The 14,375-nt window shown below is 58.2% G+C and overlaps 7 protein-coding genes across 7 annotated transcripts; 1 reads left to right on the top strand and 6 right to left on the bottom strand.

Moving 5' to 3' along the window:
- Positions 1-321: 321 nt before the first annotated feature.
- On the top strand, positions 322-1,590 carry IUM83_04518 (uncharacterized protein; the record flags this gene model as incomplete). Its single annotated transcript, XM_067928602.1, has 1 exon — positions 322-1,590. The coding sequence occupies one exon, from the start codon at positions 322-324 to the stop codon at positions 1,588-1,590; it is 1,269 nt and encodes a 422-aa protein (XP_067792850.1).
- Positions 1,591-1,632: 42 nt separating this feature from the next.
- IUM83_04517 (phosphatidylinositol N-acetylglucosaminyltransferase subunit Y-domain-containing protein) lies at positions 1,633-2,006 on the bottom strand (the record flags this gene model as incomplete). Its single annotated transcript, XM_067928601.1, has 2 exons — positions 1,633-1,849; positions 1,912-2,006. The coding sequence occupies 2 exons, from the start codon at positions 2,004-2,006 to the stop codon at positions 1,633-1,635; spliced, it is 312 nt and encodes a 103-aa protein (XP_067792575.1).
- Positions 2,007-3,604: 1,598 nt separating this feature from the next.
- On the bottom strand, positions 3,605-4,045 carry IUM83_04516 (uncharacterized protein; the record flags this gene model as incomplete). The annotated part of the gene is made up of 1 exon (XM_067928600.1): positions 3,605-4,045. The coding sequence occupies one exon, from the start codon at positions 4,043-4,045 to the stop codon at positions 3,605-3,607; it is 441 nt and encodes a 146-aa protein (XP_067792766.1).
- Positions 4,046-5,065: 1,020 nt separating this feature from the next.
- Positions 5,066-5,587, bottom strand: IUM83_04515 (uncharacterized protein; the record flags this gene model as incomplete). Its single annotated transcript, XM_067928599.1, has 1 exon — positions 5,066-5,587. One exon carries the CDS (start codon positions 5,585-5,587, stop codon positions 5,066-5,068), a length of 522 nt encoding a protein of 173 aa, XP_067792848.1.
- An 894-nt stretch (positions 5,588-6,481) lies between these two features.
- IUM83_04514 (uncharacterized protein) lies at positions 6,482-7,006 on the bottom strand (the record flags this gene model as incomplete). The annotated part of the gene is made up of 1 exon (XM_067928598.1): positions 6,482-7,006. The coding sequence occupies one exon, from the start codon at positions 7,004-7,006 to the stop codon at positions 6,482-6,484; it is 525 nt and encodes a 174-aa protein (XP_067792589.1).
- A 484-nt stretch (positions 7,007-7,490) lies between these two features.
- Positions 7,491-8,750, bottom strand: IUM83_04513 (uncharacterized protein; the record flags this gene model as incomplete). Its single annotated transcript, XM_067928597.1, has 1 exon — positions 7,491-8,750. The coding sequence occupies one exon, from the start codon at positions 8,748-8,750 to the stop codon at positions 7,491-7,493; it is 1,260 nt and encodes a 419-aa protein (XP_067792847.1).
- Positions 8,751-9,324: 574 nt separating this feature from the next.
- IUM83_04512 (uncharacterized protein) lies at positions 9,325-11,423 on the bottom strand (the record flags this gene model as incomplete). The annotated part of the gene is made up of 5 exons (XM_067928596.1): positions 9,325-10,446; positions 10,521-10,619; positions 10,724-10,816; positions 10,900-11,196; positions 11,289-11,423. The coding sequence occupies 5 exons, from the start codon at positions 11,421-11,423 to the stop codon at positions 9,325-9,327; spliced, it is 1,746 nt and encodes a 581-aa protein (XP_067792629.1).
- Between the last annotated feature and the right edge of the window lie 2,952 nt (positions 11,424-14,375).

Here is a 14,375-nt window from a genome sequence, read left to right as displayed (position 1 = left end):
CGATAGAGGGGCGAGGACGCGCTTGAAGATGGCAAGTTGGCAGGCTTCGCTCCATTTGGTCATCCCCAGCTGCGTCCGACGCAGCTCGCCATCAGGTATGGGAGACTACGCGCCCCTCATACTTTATCGGCGCTAGACACGCAACAGCGCTTCAAGGGGCGGCGACCTTCCTGCACTGCCGGTCAGTATCGGCGCGTGAGCGTCTTGTGCATCCGCTGCGGTCTCCCGAAGCTCCGACGCGCGTGTGCAGGCTCAGATCCACCTCCGACAGCGGACTCGTTCCTGGCCACACGTTGGCTCGGCAGCTCGCCTAATCTTATCATGGCTGGGCCTCAGGAGCTGCTGCCTCGCTGGCTGCTGGACCACCACCTGCCAGGCGACGAAGCTGCTGCTGCTGCTGTGCCCGCCCGCATCCAGCTGCGCCCCTGGGACGATGGCTTTACGCCCTCGGGCTGCGGCGGCCGGCCGGGGAAAATCGTGCGCGCCTTCCCTCGAGACCACCCGGGGGCCTTCGCCGTGGTGGACGGCGCCGTGAGCGAGCGCACGGCCGACCTGCTGTACGCGAGCGCCGTCAAGGCCACGGTGTGGGGCGTCTACGTGCCTGTGAGCGAGCTGCAGCTGCAGAGCGCAGGCGAGCAGGAGCTGCCGGAGCTGCCGGAGCTGCAGCGCGACGAGGCCCAAGACCCAGACGCCTATCGCCACGCGCTGGCACGCAGAGCCGTGCAGGAGTTCCTGGTGCTAAAGGACGCGGGCCGGCAGATCACCGAGGCCGACTGGCAGCGCACGCACGGCGTGGCCGTCTGGGTCGTCGCCTCGGACTGCGACGACGAGACCGAGTACCACCTGGACTACGCCGAGCAGGTCCGCTACGAGACCAACGTGGTGTTCCCGCCCATCTACGGCGCCACGCTGCACGTGAGCCCGCTGCACAACCACGAGGACAGCGGCGCGGGGGATGATGGCGCGACGCCGAGCCAGCGCCGCGAGACGAGCGCGTTCGAGGGCGGCGGCTTCCACGCGAACCTCACGGGCCTGGCGCACTACGACACGTACGGCTACAAGACGCGCAAGCAGCCGCACCGCCTGGCGACGGACGAGCTGGAGGAGCTGAGCGCGAGCGAGCCGGGCTGGCGGCGCGTGTCGTACAAGTACCGTCGCGGCATCCTGTGCGACGGCGAGTTCGCCCACTTCAGCGGCCGCGTGCGCTCCCTGCCGACGTCGCTGCCAGCTCCGACCCAGACGCAGGACGAGGCGCAGGCTCAGCTGCCGGTGAAGCGCGTGGTGGTGGGCTTCAACCTGTTCCCGAGCGAGATCGGTGCGTGCGTGGCCAAGTTCCCGGAGCACAGCGGCGCCTTCAACCGCTACGTGAAGCTCTCCCAGGCGGCGGTGAAGCAGACGGAGCTGCTGTCGACCGTGAGCAACAAGGGCGGCTGGAGCCTCGCCAGCGTGCGCGCGAACCCGAAGCAGGCCGCGTTTCTCAAGCTGCTGGCGCGCAAGGTGCGCGAGAATCATCATCATCAGCAGCAGCAGCAGCAGCAGCACGTAGCTCCAGCACCAGAGCACGCAGCGCCCAAGGCGCAATACACTTGAACTTGATTGCATTGACTCGACGTTCTACAGCTACAGCTACCCTTAGTTGTGGCGGAAGAACTTGAGACTGACCCAATTGGCGTAACAGGCCAAGATGGTCACGGGGATCGTGAGCGGCACCAGGTAGCAGTAGTACACATCCCTCTCCAGAGCCAGCAGGAGACTCGGGCTCTGGTCTGTAGTTGGCATGACAACTGTAGCTGCTGCCTCCCGGTCGTCCTCGAGCAGCAGCAGCAATTTGGAGAAGACCATGGCATACCTGCACCCAAGGGCATTAATTAGCTTTGTTATGGAATATGATTCGGTGGTGTACAGCATTACATGGACGCAATGAATGCCGCGGCCGCCGCCAAGACGATCACATAACCCCACACGTGGCTCGTGGAGCCTGCTCGCCGCGTCGTCGCTGTGGCCATCTCGAAGGCACAAGTCTCCGTACACGGTGTACTGGAATACAGAGCTGGAACGAAAAGGTCCCGCGTGATTAAGCTAAATGTTGTGCGGAAAGCTACAGTCTTATTCATACGGTTCGCTAAGTACGAGATCAGCGTTTCGACCAATCCGGGATTTCATGCTACAGTTGATTGCCGAATAATAGCCTTATACTTGAACCATGCCCACGGTGGCCGTCACGACCGGTTAGTTGTGACTCACAACAACTTCTTCACGACAAAAGCAAGCTCGTCCTCAGCTCTTAATTGAATGGCTGACCATGTGTTCACCAGAAGTGACGACGTGGGAACAGTAATATCGTCGTGGGAACAGTATTATCGTCGTGGGAACAGTATTATCGTCGTGGGAACAGTATTATCGTCGGGTTTGCATCAGATGGCTACCAACTGTAGCCGTTATCTGCCGCTCTAAGCGTCTGCAGATACATTCCGTCGCGGTTCCAGGCTGCGCGCCAAACAGTTGCCAAGCGCCAACTTGGCCATGACAAAGCCTCTATCGGTGTCCACACCTTATCTGTGCAGGCGTTCGAGGTCCGAGACCCACACTTCTCGTTTCGATTGCTGCCAAACGGAAAGCCAAGACAAGACCTACCAGCTCCAACCCCATGAATTATTGTAGACACCGACAATTACTAGACACGCATGGGTGGATGAGCGCGCAGGAAGAATTGTCTACCGAGAGCTATGCAGACAGTGACGGGCATCTCGATAGGATGGAGACAATGTGGAATGGAGTGGTTGAAGAAGATAACAATCGTCCGACTCACGAAGGCCTGTATCCCTAGCTGTCCAGGTCGCCGAGCTGCTATGGCCATTTGACCTGGGGGGTGTACAAGAGAAATGTTCAGTGGTGAAGATTGCTTGTGGACACTCAGTTCGCGCTCCTGATGTGCAAGAATATTAGCAGGCAATGGTCTCTATGCAACATCATCGCTCTCGTTGTCGGTGACAGCGTCGACATTGCTTCCAAGACGAATCAGTTCGGGGTCGTTGTAGCAGATTCATGCGTGTGGTTCTCAGTCTTGACTGACTTGGAGAAGACCAGCAAGATACGTTTGTCGAGGTGGCACCAGCGCAGGACCCAACTGCGTCGGGCCATTGCCCTTGTACCTTCTTTCTTCAGCAGCCAGCGAGGAGCGAGTCATTGCCATTGTGCACGCAGCCTTGTTGGACCACTACGCTCAAATTGATCCATCGTAAAAATATTCATCCAAGGTTCGGCGGCTTGCGGATTATATTACCATTTACGACCTGACGGGAAGCACGTGAAGACACAGAAGTACCCATCAAAGCTGGACTCGCATATACATATACCGACAAAGCAGTAACTATATCGGTGCTGTTGGGATCTAAGTGTGACGACGAAACCCAAGAAATCGCACCTGGACGCTGTATCACTCAAATTATGAGTAGTGGCGCGGGAGATCAAATCAACTGGAGGAATAAAAATACTGAAGCAATGACTCGGCTGCTGACGGAAAGTTTGAGGTCAAGGTTCGCTGCTACAGTTATTTACAAGCAAGACACCCTCTGCTCAATAAATAAACTGGTGCTGCGCTTGGTCAAGAGGCGTGTTGCTGCTCCTGCGCGCCTGTGAACGGGTCCCGACCTCCGACCGGCATCACGCCCGCTTCCTGTAGCATGCTGTTGACCCGCTGCAGATGCGATATCAATTGCTCCATGGCCGTGAGACTTCGCGTGGTGACTTCGATCTGCTCCTCCAGGGTGCGCATGACTCGCTTCATTCGCTGGATCTCCTGCATGAGCTCGGCTCGGCGCGTGGACTGGACGTTGGTGAGCACTGCTCGGTCTGCCAAGAAGTGTCGAGCTCGGTAGGCGTGCATCAGCAGTCGCCTAGCGCTCGAAGCATCGGGTCTGTTGCTGGTGTCCAGTTGGGGTGCGTGCTCGGCTGGCAACGTAAGCACCCGCTGTCCCTGGGGCGTCCACGATTCGCTCTCAAGTGGTTGCAATGGGCGATGGCCGGACGCGCGCACCACGAGCATGGCGTGTCTTCTTCGACTGCGACTGCGCTCCGGTACCATTGGTGAGTTGTGTGAGCACCTAGCCCAGCCGATTGGTTAGTCGAGTCACGCGTGCTCAAGCAGGCAAGATTGGAAGTGGCAGTGCGATGAGGTGGCCGCGATGGCGTAACGAGATTTTGTCTGACCTTATCGGAGACGTTGGTATCGCGAGGTGGGTGGAGATGAGCTACAAGGCCCGAGTATGGTAAATACGAATGCATGTCACTATCGACAAGGCACATTTGCACGATGCCCCGCAGTGTCGACTTGCTTGGGACTCCCTCGGCTATGGGCGCTTGGGTGACACGGTGCATCCTTTCTTGCGAGAGAGACCGCAAGGTGCGGTCCACGACACGGGTTCATGTAAAGCGATCGTCATGTGCCAGCGTTCGTGGGTGTGGCATCGCTCAGCCCAGGGCGCCCAGCTCAAGACAAGCGGACACGAACCGGCCGCCAAAACCTTGAGCAGAAATACGCGCCGCGCCTGTCCTGAAGAGGTGCGCTGAGGAGTTATGTAGCCATCTACTATCAACTGCTGTTGCCTCGACTGCCTATGCTTGACCATCCTCATGACGACATCGTGTGGCTGCGGTTGCCGCTGCACCGAGGAGAGGTGAGCGGGGGTGGGAACAACGGCACCGCTGGTGACCAAGTGAACGCTACCTATATGCAGAGGCGCGCAGACACGCGCGGATCGGCGCCAAAGACGCGCGAATTGCTGACTTCAACGTGGAAGGAGCCGGTGGTGATACAGACTGTATCGTACAGTACGGCGAGTGACAGTCGAGCGACAGCATCGGCGGGACCATCTCGTTGCTTGTTGGGATTGCTCCTCGACGACGCGTTCGTTCCCACACTATCAAGCGCGACAGGCTGCTTGCTTTCGTCGACTGGTTCTGACTAGCCGCTGTTAATTTGAGCCGACAGGCCTGTTCGACATGGAATTGCTGGTGTGTATGAGTAGAGTATGGGAACACACACTCGAAGGCTAGCTATGAATGCTCAATGACCATTGAAGGACGATCTCGCCAACGTGCTGGTTTCATTGCTGGGCTCGTGCAGACCGCTCGTGATGCGCCGCAGCTGCACGATGAGGTTTTCCATGGCCTCAACGTTGCTAGTCGTGGCCTCGATTTGGTTCTGCAGCGTGCGAACGGTCCTCTTCATCTGCTCGATCTCCTCCAGCATCTCTTGATGGCGTGTGCGGCCGAGTGCCTCCACCACTGAGCGGTTAGACATTAAATGCCGGGCCCGCTGCCCGAGAGAAACCAGGACGCGCTGGGTGGTGGCCAACGACGGTGAGGCCAAAGGAGGTGACGGTGACGGCGGAGGAGCTGGTCTGTCATCCGACTCCATATCGTGAGCGCGCACCGCTCTAGGCGGCAATTCCGCCGGCAGCACCACCACGGGCTGGGCTTGTGACGTCTCGGCGAGCAGCCGCTGGTGCTCTTGGAGCGTAGGTGAGCGAATCACCCGGAACGCGCGCAGGCCGTGTCGGCGCCGTCGCGTCCGATCCAGAATCATCGCGAGCAGCTTGGGGTCTTGCCAGAGCGACGACTTCCGAAATGAGCAGGGGCGGAAGCACGGTTCTACAGCGAGCTTGCCATTATCGTAGCTGTGCGTTCGTTTGCATTCGGTCGTGTTCGCCCAAGCAGCCTCGCGTCTTTGCAGCGCGGTGGCGTATTGGTCAAGCAAAAGCATTTCACAACGGCGAGCACGTTTTCTTTCGCCACATTCGGCGACTTCACTGCTTCGGTCTGTGCTCGGTTCAGCGCCTTCGCTCCTGGTACTGCTATGGAGGCGAAGACAGACCGCACGGCTTGAAGTCTGAGCGACAAATTGAATCCGACTGCGCACCACTTGGATTCGCGCCCGACAGAGAGCAGTGTGGTGGCTTCTATCCACTGGCGGCCCCCAACCAGTCCGATAATATTGCTCGTCCAAGGATCGTATCCAGTGCTCACGGCCAGACCTGGCTGGCCTGCCATTACCCCTGTCATAAGCGCTGTGCCTGGCTATTGAATGCCGTAGCGGTATCACGCGTCATGGAGTGGTTACTCTTGAGTGCGGCTCACCAGGATGAGATCTACTCACCAGGATGCGAGCCACAGCAACGACATTTCTTCGCGGCACGGCATCTTGAGCAGGACAGCACACGTAGCAACATGAACGAACCGCTCTCGTCGTACAATGGGATGTGCGGCTTCAGCCACTTTGATCGGAATGACTGTTCGCTGCTGCCGGGCACTGCGACCAACATTTCGCCTGTTATTTACGAAGCTCCAGCGAAGCTAAACTGGCTCTGCTTGAACATGTACAGCTATCCTAAGCTTACCATACCACTACTTACACCACCAGATCAATGAAAGCACTACCGTAGCCAACTTGACCGTCACTCTCATAGAGCAATTCCCTTCGCTAGTGCGTTGCTTCCAGCGGCGCCGGGCCGTGGACGCTGTCGCCTGCCCCTCGAGGCAGGAACTCGCGGGTGAGTCGCTCCAAGTGGAACGCCAGCCGCTCCATGCTCTCGACGCTGCGCGTCGTGACTTCGATCTCGTCCTGCAGCCGCTGCATCTCCGTCTTGAGCCGCTGGATCTCCCGCAGCATCTCGCCGCGCCTGACGCGGCTCAAGCTGTCCGCCACCGCCCGGTGCGACAGAAAGTGCCGCGCGCGGTGCGCGTACGCGAGCAGGCGTCGCTGGGTCTCCGTGGCGACGGAAGGAGGCGCCAATGGAGACGCCGCCGCTGCGGGTCGAGCGGCTCTGGCGGCTCGGAGCTCCTCGGGCGAGGCCATGACCACGACCTGCCTCGCGTCCCCGTCCTGCCGCTGCATCTGGACGCGCCGCTGGTCCTCCAGCAGCGCGTCGGCCAGTCCCTGGCCAGTGGGCGAGCGCACCACGACCATGGCCAGTCTCGCTCGCTTGCGGCTGCGGTCGATCGCCATGGCTTGATCAGTTGGTCGGTCTCTTGTTGCAGGTGGATCGACAATTGAGAAGTGAGACTGTGACGCAAGGGGAAAAAAAGTCGGCCCTCGGGCGACAGGGTAATAGAAACTGTACCCAGCAAATCCAGACGCATACAAACTTCAAGCCAGAGCGACAGGACGGAGGGATGCGCGGAAATAAGTTTGAAGTTCGCGTCATGTTGGGTACATTGTACCGGTTTTCCAGGTGACTGCAACTTGGGTTGTGACGTGGATAGACTGACTAACTGCCAAACGACACTGTGGAGCAGCAATACCTTCGCGACTTTGGCCCACAGGGTGAGCTCGACACTCTCGGATGCCACTCTACGCCAGAGCTGGTGAGGATCACAGCCTGTGATTTACAGGATCCGAAGCACAACTTGATGGCTGCGGAGTACATCGACTGCAACGTCAACCACAGTGTTCCCTTCAGCAAGACCATCAACGCATCTGCTGCTTTCAATTATCGTGCCATAAACCGCTGCATCGCTGCCTGCTCTGGTTCTGGAGCTACGTGCTGCTGCTGTTGCTGCTGGTTCTCGCGCACCTTGCGCGCCAGCAGCTTGAGAAACGCGGCCTGCTTCGGGTTCGCGCGCACGCTGGCGAGGCTCCAGCCGCCCTTGTTGCTCACGGTCGACAGCAGCTCCGTCTGCTTCACCGCCGCCTGGGAGAGCTTCACGTAGCGGTTGAAGGCGCCGCTGTGCTCCGGGAACTTGGCCACGCACGCGCCGATCTCGCTCGGGAACAGGTTGAAGCCCACCACCACGCGCTTCACCGGCAGCTGAGCCTGCGCCTCGTCCTGCGTCTGGGTCGGAGCTGGCAGCGACGTCGGCAGGGAGCGCACGCGGCCGCTGAAGTGGGCGAACTCGCCGTCGCACAGGATGCCGCGACGGTACTTGTACGACACGCGCCGCCAGCCCGGCTCGCTCGCGCTCAGCCCCTCCAGCTCGTCCGTCGCCAGGCGGTGCGGCTGCTTGCGCGTCTTGTAGCCGTACGTGTCGTAGTGCGCCAGGCCCGTGAGGTTCGCGTGGAAGCCGCCGCCCTCGAACGCGCTCGTCTCGCGGCGCTGGCTCGGCGTCGCGCCATCATCCCCCGCGCCGCTGTCCTCGTGGTTGTGCAGCGGGCTCACGTGCAGCGTGGCGCCGTAGATGGGCGGGAACACCACGTTGGTCTCGTAGCGGACCTGCTCGGCGTAGTCCAGATGGTACTCGGTCTCGTCGTCGCAGTCCGAGGCGACGACCCAGACGGCCACGCCGTGCGTGCGCTGCCAGTCGGCCTCGGTGATCTGCCGGCCCGCGTCCTTTAGCACCAGGAACTCCTGCACGGCTCTGCGTGCCAGCGCGTGGCGATAGGCGTCTGGGTCTTGGGCCTCGTCGCGCTGCAGCTCCGGCAGCTCCGGCAGCTCCTGCTCGCCTGCGCTCTGCAGCTGCAGCTCGCTCACAGGCACGTAGACGCCCCACACCGTGGCCTTGACGGCGCTCGCGTACAGCAGGTCGGCCGTGCGCTCGCTCACGGCGCCGTCCACCACGGCGAAGGCCCCCGGGTGGTCTCGAGGGAAGGCGCGCACGATTTTCCCCGGCCGGCCGCCGCAGCCCGAGGGCGTAAAGCCATCGTCCCAGGGGCGCAGCTGGATGCGGGCGGGCACAGCAGCAGCAGCAGCTTCGTCGCCTGGCAGGTGGTGGTCCAGCAGCCAGCGAGGCAGCAGCTCCTGAGGCCCAGCCATGATAAGATTAGGCGAGCTGCCGAGCCAACGTGTGGCCAGGAACGAGTCCGCTGTCGGAGGTGGATCTGAGCCTGCACACGCGCGTCGGAGCTTCGGGAGACCGCAGCGGATGCACAAGACGCTCACGCGCCGATACTGACCGGCAGTGCAGGAAGGTCGCCGCCCCTTGAAGCGCTGCTGCGTGTCTAGCGCCGATAAAGTATGAGGGGCGCGTAGTCTCCCATACCTGATGGCGAGCTGCGTCGGACGCAGCTGGGGATGACCAAATGGAGCGAAGCCTGCCAACTTGCCATCTTCAAGCGCGTCCTCGCCCCTCTATCGTCACTCGACGGCGTTCGCTTGGCTGGCTGGCCGTCGACGTCCTGGAGCTCGTCGTTGGTGTCGATGGCCGCTCGCACCGTTCGTCCTTCAACGAAATGCCGCAACTTGCTGCCATGATGTCTCGAGGACCACTCCGATACCTCCCACGAGGACATTCACGAACACGCGGGGATCCGACAAAACACGGGGTTCTTACAATTGCGACGCTTACCACAACGGTTACCACTCACTCCATGCAGGCTCAGGCGGTTGGTCAGGTCTCCAACAGAGCCGCCGACAGCTCGGCGTGCAGTTGAAGCAGCAACGCATGCTCGTGGGGCACTCGTGCAAAATGTTCCAGACGACGCAGCAGAGATGGCATCGCCGACCGAAGCAGCGGCAGTTCCAGCAGCAAGGGCACGAACTCGTGCGCGTACCCTGCCGAGATCACCACGAGCAGCACATCAGAGCGATCGGCCCAGTTGGCTGGTCGCGAAGACGAAGACGGCAACGTGGTGGTGCTGGCTACCCACTCGGCGCACAGTTCCGTGAGCAAGACGTCGCTGGTTCGAGCTTCGTCCCCGTTGTCTTCGTCCCCGTCGATTTCGTGGCTTTGATCGCTGATGTCTCGGAGCCAAGCGACGATGCCTCGCCGAACGTGTTCGTGGAGTACCACCAGCTCTGCCGATGAAGAGCGCGGAGAGGGAATTACGACGCAGTCTGGAGCAAAGAGTCGTGCTCCATGCTGCTGAAGGATATCGATAATAGCGTCACGTTCGCCTAGCGGACGGTTCGTACCTCCATCAGTGGTCCCAGCAGCGTACAAACACGTCACGCCCGCGTTATTCGTGGCGTTCAGCGGGTTGTTTGCTGCCTCCAGCTCACGCAAGTCCCCATACACCACCGTGAGTCGTCGTAGCAGCGTCTCCATCACGCTGACAGTACCGTAGCAAGCGGCGTAGTGAGCAGACGACTCGCCCATGGTCGTGGCTAACCTCAAGCTCTCGTCTGCAGGGTCCAGATCAACCAGTACCTCCATGAGCTGCGGGTTGCGCTTTACCATTGCCCGATGCAGTGGCGTCTCCCCCGCAGCATTCTGCACGGTTACAGACGAGTACCCTCCGTCCACAATGAGACGCACAGCCTCTTCAACCCCATAGTCCACGGCATTGAACAGGACGTCAGCCGCGAAATCTTGTCGCTGCGCTGTGGCCACCATGTGGTGGTGGTTCAAGACGATCTGCAGCATGTTCATGCTTCGACGCTTGAAGCAGAGCGTCAACGGGGTCTCGCCGTTTTCATCCTTCATATCGATATCTGCGCCGCGAGCTACGAGCAGGTTGGCCACGAGAAGACTCCCCTCGTGAATGCAATGATGCAGCGGCGTTTTACCGTGCTGCGAGGACAGGAAAGGTCAGTTGATAGCGAGAGCTAACCAGGGAAAGCGAATGTAGGTCAAAGTTTTGCTACCTGGTCTTGAGCGTTCGCATCGGCATCAGAGTCTAACAGAAATCTGGCAACGTCAAATGCGTCGCCGTTTGCAGCATAGTGAAGTGAGCTGTACCCGTCCTGCGAGAACCGAAAAAAATCACAACAAACAGCAGCAGATATCAGGGAAAGTAAGCGACGAGAATGACCAAACAATACCTCATGATGACCCAACGACGCTGTACCTGATTCCGTGCGTTCACGTCGGCTCCAAACCTCAACACCAGCTTGGTAACATTAAGGATGTACTGCAGGAGCTCGCTGTCTACCGTCCTACACTACAATACCACGCGATTTCATAGACATCGCCACAAAAATCGTCAACTTCGTTCCTCCCGTGACCAATTCGCAGCCAACGTACATCCACCACGATGTTCCGACGAACAGCCTGGCCGTTGCGAAATACGCAGCGCATGACCACGACGTTGTAGCGCAGCAGCGCCACCATGATGGGCGTGAGTCCTCCGTTGTCGCGCGTGTCTGGGTCCTGGCCCGCTTCAAGCAGCAGCTCCACAATTCCCAGATCACCTTCCCACGTAGCAGTGAGCAGCGTGGAGGCTCCAATTGTGGACAGGTGGAAGCCCTTCCAGCTACAGAATTGCTGTCGCGCGCGTGGCGCCGAGTCTGTCGTAGCAACGTCCGCCGCTGTCCCCACGAGCTTCAAGGCAGCGACACACCGACATACCGAAAGCTATCAGCTGGAGAGTAAAACGATTAATACAATTCAATCCAGTCAACAGAAGCACACACCCGCTGTAGGTCGAGCCACTGCGGGTGTTGCTCGTGCAGACGCCGCATGGTGTCCACATCGCCCCGAGCGCCGGCCGCGAGCCACGCGGCGTGCACCTGTTCTATGGACAAGTTGGTGTCCTCGTTCGAGCGCATTGGAAACGCGGGTGTATTCTCCGCTGCGTTTTTCACTGTGGGAGGGACCTTCGTGCGTGCATGCGCTCATCAAGGTATCATGACGGCGAGGCTCTTCTATATTTCCACTGAGAGGTGCATCCTTCAGGAAGTGTCGATGGATGGCTTTCACTTGCTGTCGCTTGCCACGGACGGTGCATGCTGCGGCCTGGGCGACATCGGGAGACAAGCAGATAAGAGTACATTAGCTGAGCTCAAATCTGCCAAAATCCAACTAGCTTTTTCACAAAAGTATCGTCAACCTCAATCATCGTTATCCGGGCTGGCCTAAAGCCTCACTTGGTATGATGGACGCTGGAGGGCAACAGGTCTCAGTAAGGCATACTGTCGGTAATAATTGGAAGGCATACTGTCGGTAATAATTGGTTGCCCTGAAGGCTGCATATGACCGTCAAGCAGCTGCTGGGCTAAATAAGTGCGTGTAGAATATCAGGGGCCTGAACACGTACGCCGTGAACTGAGTGGGGCTTAGCAGGTTCGAAGCGCCACTTCCATCTGAATGAAGCCCATGCTTGAAAGCCAACATCTTGTGTTTCCTCGCAAGTGCCGATACTGTATTCGGGTCTCACCTATTGTAGTTTGTGTTGTCTGCATACATACGTGGTAAGCTTAGCAAAACACAAAGATCAAGCCTAGCCGTCGTGCTCGATTTTACAGCAGCATGTCCTGACCAAGCTCAAATAGCAGTGTGCCTCACGCAGTGCGTGACATGCACCGACCTTCAGAAATAAAATCGATGCTGGGCAAAAAAGCTGGTCATCTTTAGATTGTTTGACCTTCACTGATGCGCGTGGACGTTAGACTGTCCACAGTGTCGAACGCACCCAAATATCTACTGCAGGTTCCAAGTGCTGGTACTGGGCTCTACTTAATCTAATGCACCGTGAACAACCCCGGCTACTCAGGTCTCCAAGCACCCCCCGGCAGAGCTTCCGACAACTCGGAGTGCAACTAGAATGTTCACGAGGCACTCTCGCAAAACTTTGTAGGGGACCGAACAGGCCCGACAATGTTGGGACTGTCGCTGCTGCGTTCGGTGATGCCAGCCTGGCATCGACAGTTCCAGCAACAGCGGCACGAACTCGTGCGCGTACCCCGCCGGGATCACAACGAGCAGCACATCAGAGCGATCAGCCCAGTTGGATGGTCGCGAAGGCGAAGACAGCAAGGCGGCAATGCTGGTTACCTACTCCGCGCACAGCTCTGTGAGCAAGACGTCGCTGGTTCGAGTTTCGTCTTCATCACGATCGATCCCGTGGCTTCGATCGCTGTTGTCTCGGAGCCAAGCGACGATTCCTCGCCGAACGTGTTTGTGGAGTATCAACAGCGCAGAGCGTGACGGAGGAATCACGACGCGGTCTCGAGGGAAAAGCAGCACTCCATGCTGCTTGAAGATGTCGACATATGTCCTCAACGGTGTTCCGACGCGGCAGCGCCACCATGAAGGGCGTACGCCCTCTGCGGTTTCTGGTGTCTGGGCCCTGGCACGCTTCTAGCAGCAGCTCCACAATTCCGATGCTGGCTCTCCACGCTGCCGTAAGCAACGCAAAGGCTCCAGTTGTGAGGAAGTTGAATCTCAGCCAAGTGCAGAATTGTCGTTGACTCGGGCCCAGGCAGAGGCAGGCATCCCGACGAGCAACATGGCACACTCAGTCATTCAGTCAATTGGTGCTTTGTTTAGTAAAATCGTTTGTCTTCATTAATCTAGAGGACAGAGCAACCCGCTCCAGGCCAACCACTGCGAGTGCTAGGAGCGCAGGCGTCGCATCGCCTCCAAGTCCTCCGTCCGCTGATGCCAGCCATGCGGTGTGCACTTGCCCCACAGATAAGTTGGGGTCTGAAATGGCTGGGGTCATGGTGGGTTGCATCACGTTTTAACGTTTTAAACTGGAACGAGGGAGGGTAGCATCGAATCAACAAGACAAGTGCCCCGCTTCTGGCTTGTGCCTGTGCCTTATCGTACAGCACAGACAGGATCGCCCGAATGGCTCAGGACAAAGCAATTTCGTAATCGTTATACAACATGACAGCATCAGTGTCACCAGACGCAACTCTAGACAGCACGGTCCACGATATTACCAGCAACTCTTTGCCGAGCTGAAGCACTGCGAGAATTGGGCGGTGGTGCAAATTCTTGTGCTCGTGAGCAACCCTCATTTCCTTGGTCTTTGCCGGCCATTCGTCACCGTTCGCTCCGGACGATAACGATACTGTGTCGTCGCCGATGTCACACCGGATCGTTGCGCCAACGCCTCGTTTGGAGGGATGCCACGGCAACCCCCTCTCCACAATTGAACTCGTTCAAACATAATATGTCATCTATTATATCGTTTCGACTGTTCTTGTCGAAGTGATGTCGACACCGTTTCAGACTGCAGTAATGAGTCTGCTAGCGCGAGTCTGCCATCACGTATCCAGAATCTAGTGCGACAGTCTCCAATTTTGTCATCGCCAGCCCTTCCAAACGAGAAACGAGTGTAGTGGGTAGTGTAGTGTGGGTCAGCCGGTTAAGATGGCTCTCTTAACAGGGAGTCTCTCTAAGAATTGAGCACGCCTTGGGGATTTTGCAAAATGAGAAAATCCGGAAAATGCCCAATCGATACCTAACTTTCACCACGCACTTTTTTTTACGTTTTAAACATCTTCGCAGTACAAATTCTCCGAGACATGTTTCGTTCATCTTCATATCGCCTTCCACATAAAGTATGTTTGTAACGGGGTTATACGAGGGGTTATCCTTTTGGTGTAGCTTACCCTGGATGAAGTACGGCCACTAGCCAACCATTAGGGATGCACTAGAACTTGTTATAGCTGATAGTGAAGTGCAGATACTTGCACCTTAGGCGACGAAGCCGCAGTAGAAGAAATCAATACAGTTTGCCTTTTACAAGAAGTCTCTGTGAGTTGTTCTGA

Source organism: Phytophthora cinnamomi (assembly GCF_018691715.1).
Source record: "Phytophthora cinnamomi strain GKB4 chromosome Unknown Contig33, whole genome shotgun sequence".
Taxonomy (NCBI): domain Eukaryota; phylum Oomycota; class Peronosporomycetes; order Peronosporales; family Peronosporaceae; genus Phytophthora; species Phytophthora cinnamomi.
Note: the sequence above shows the minus strand (reverse complement) of the source record. Positions and strands in the feature narration are given on the sequence as shown.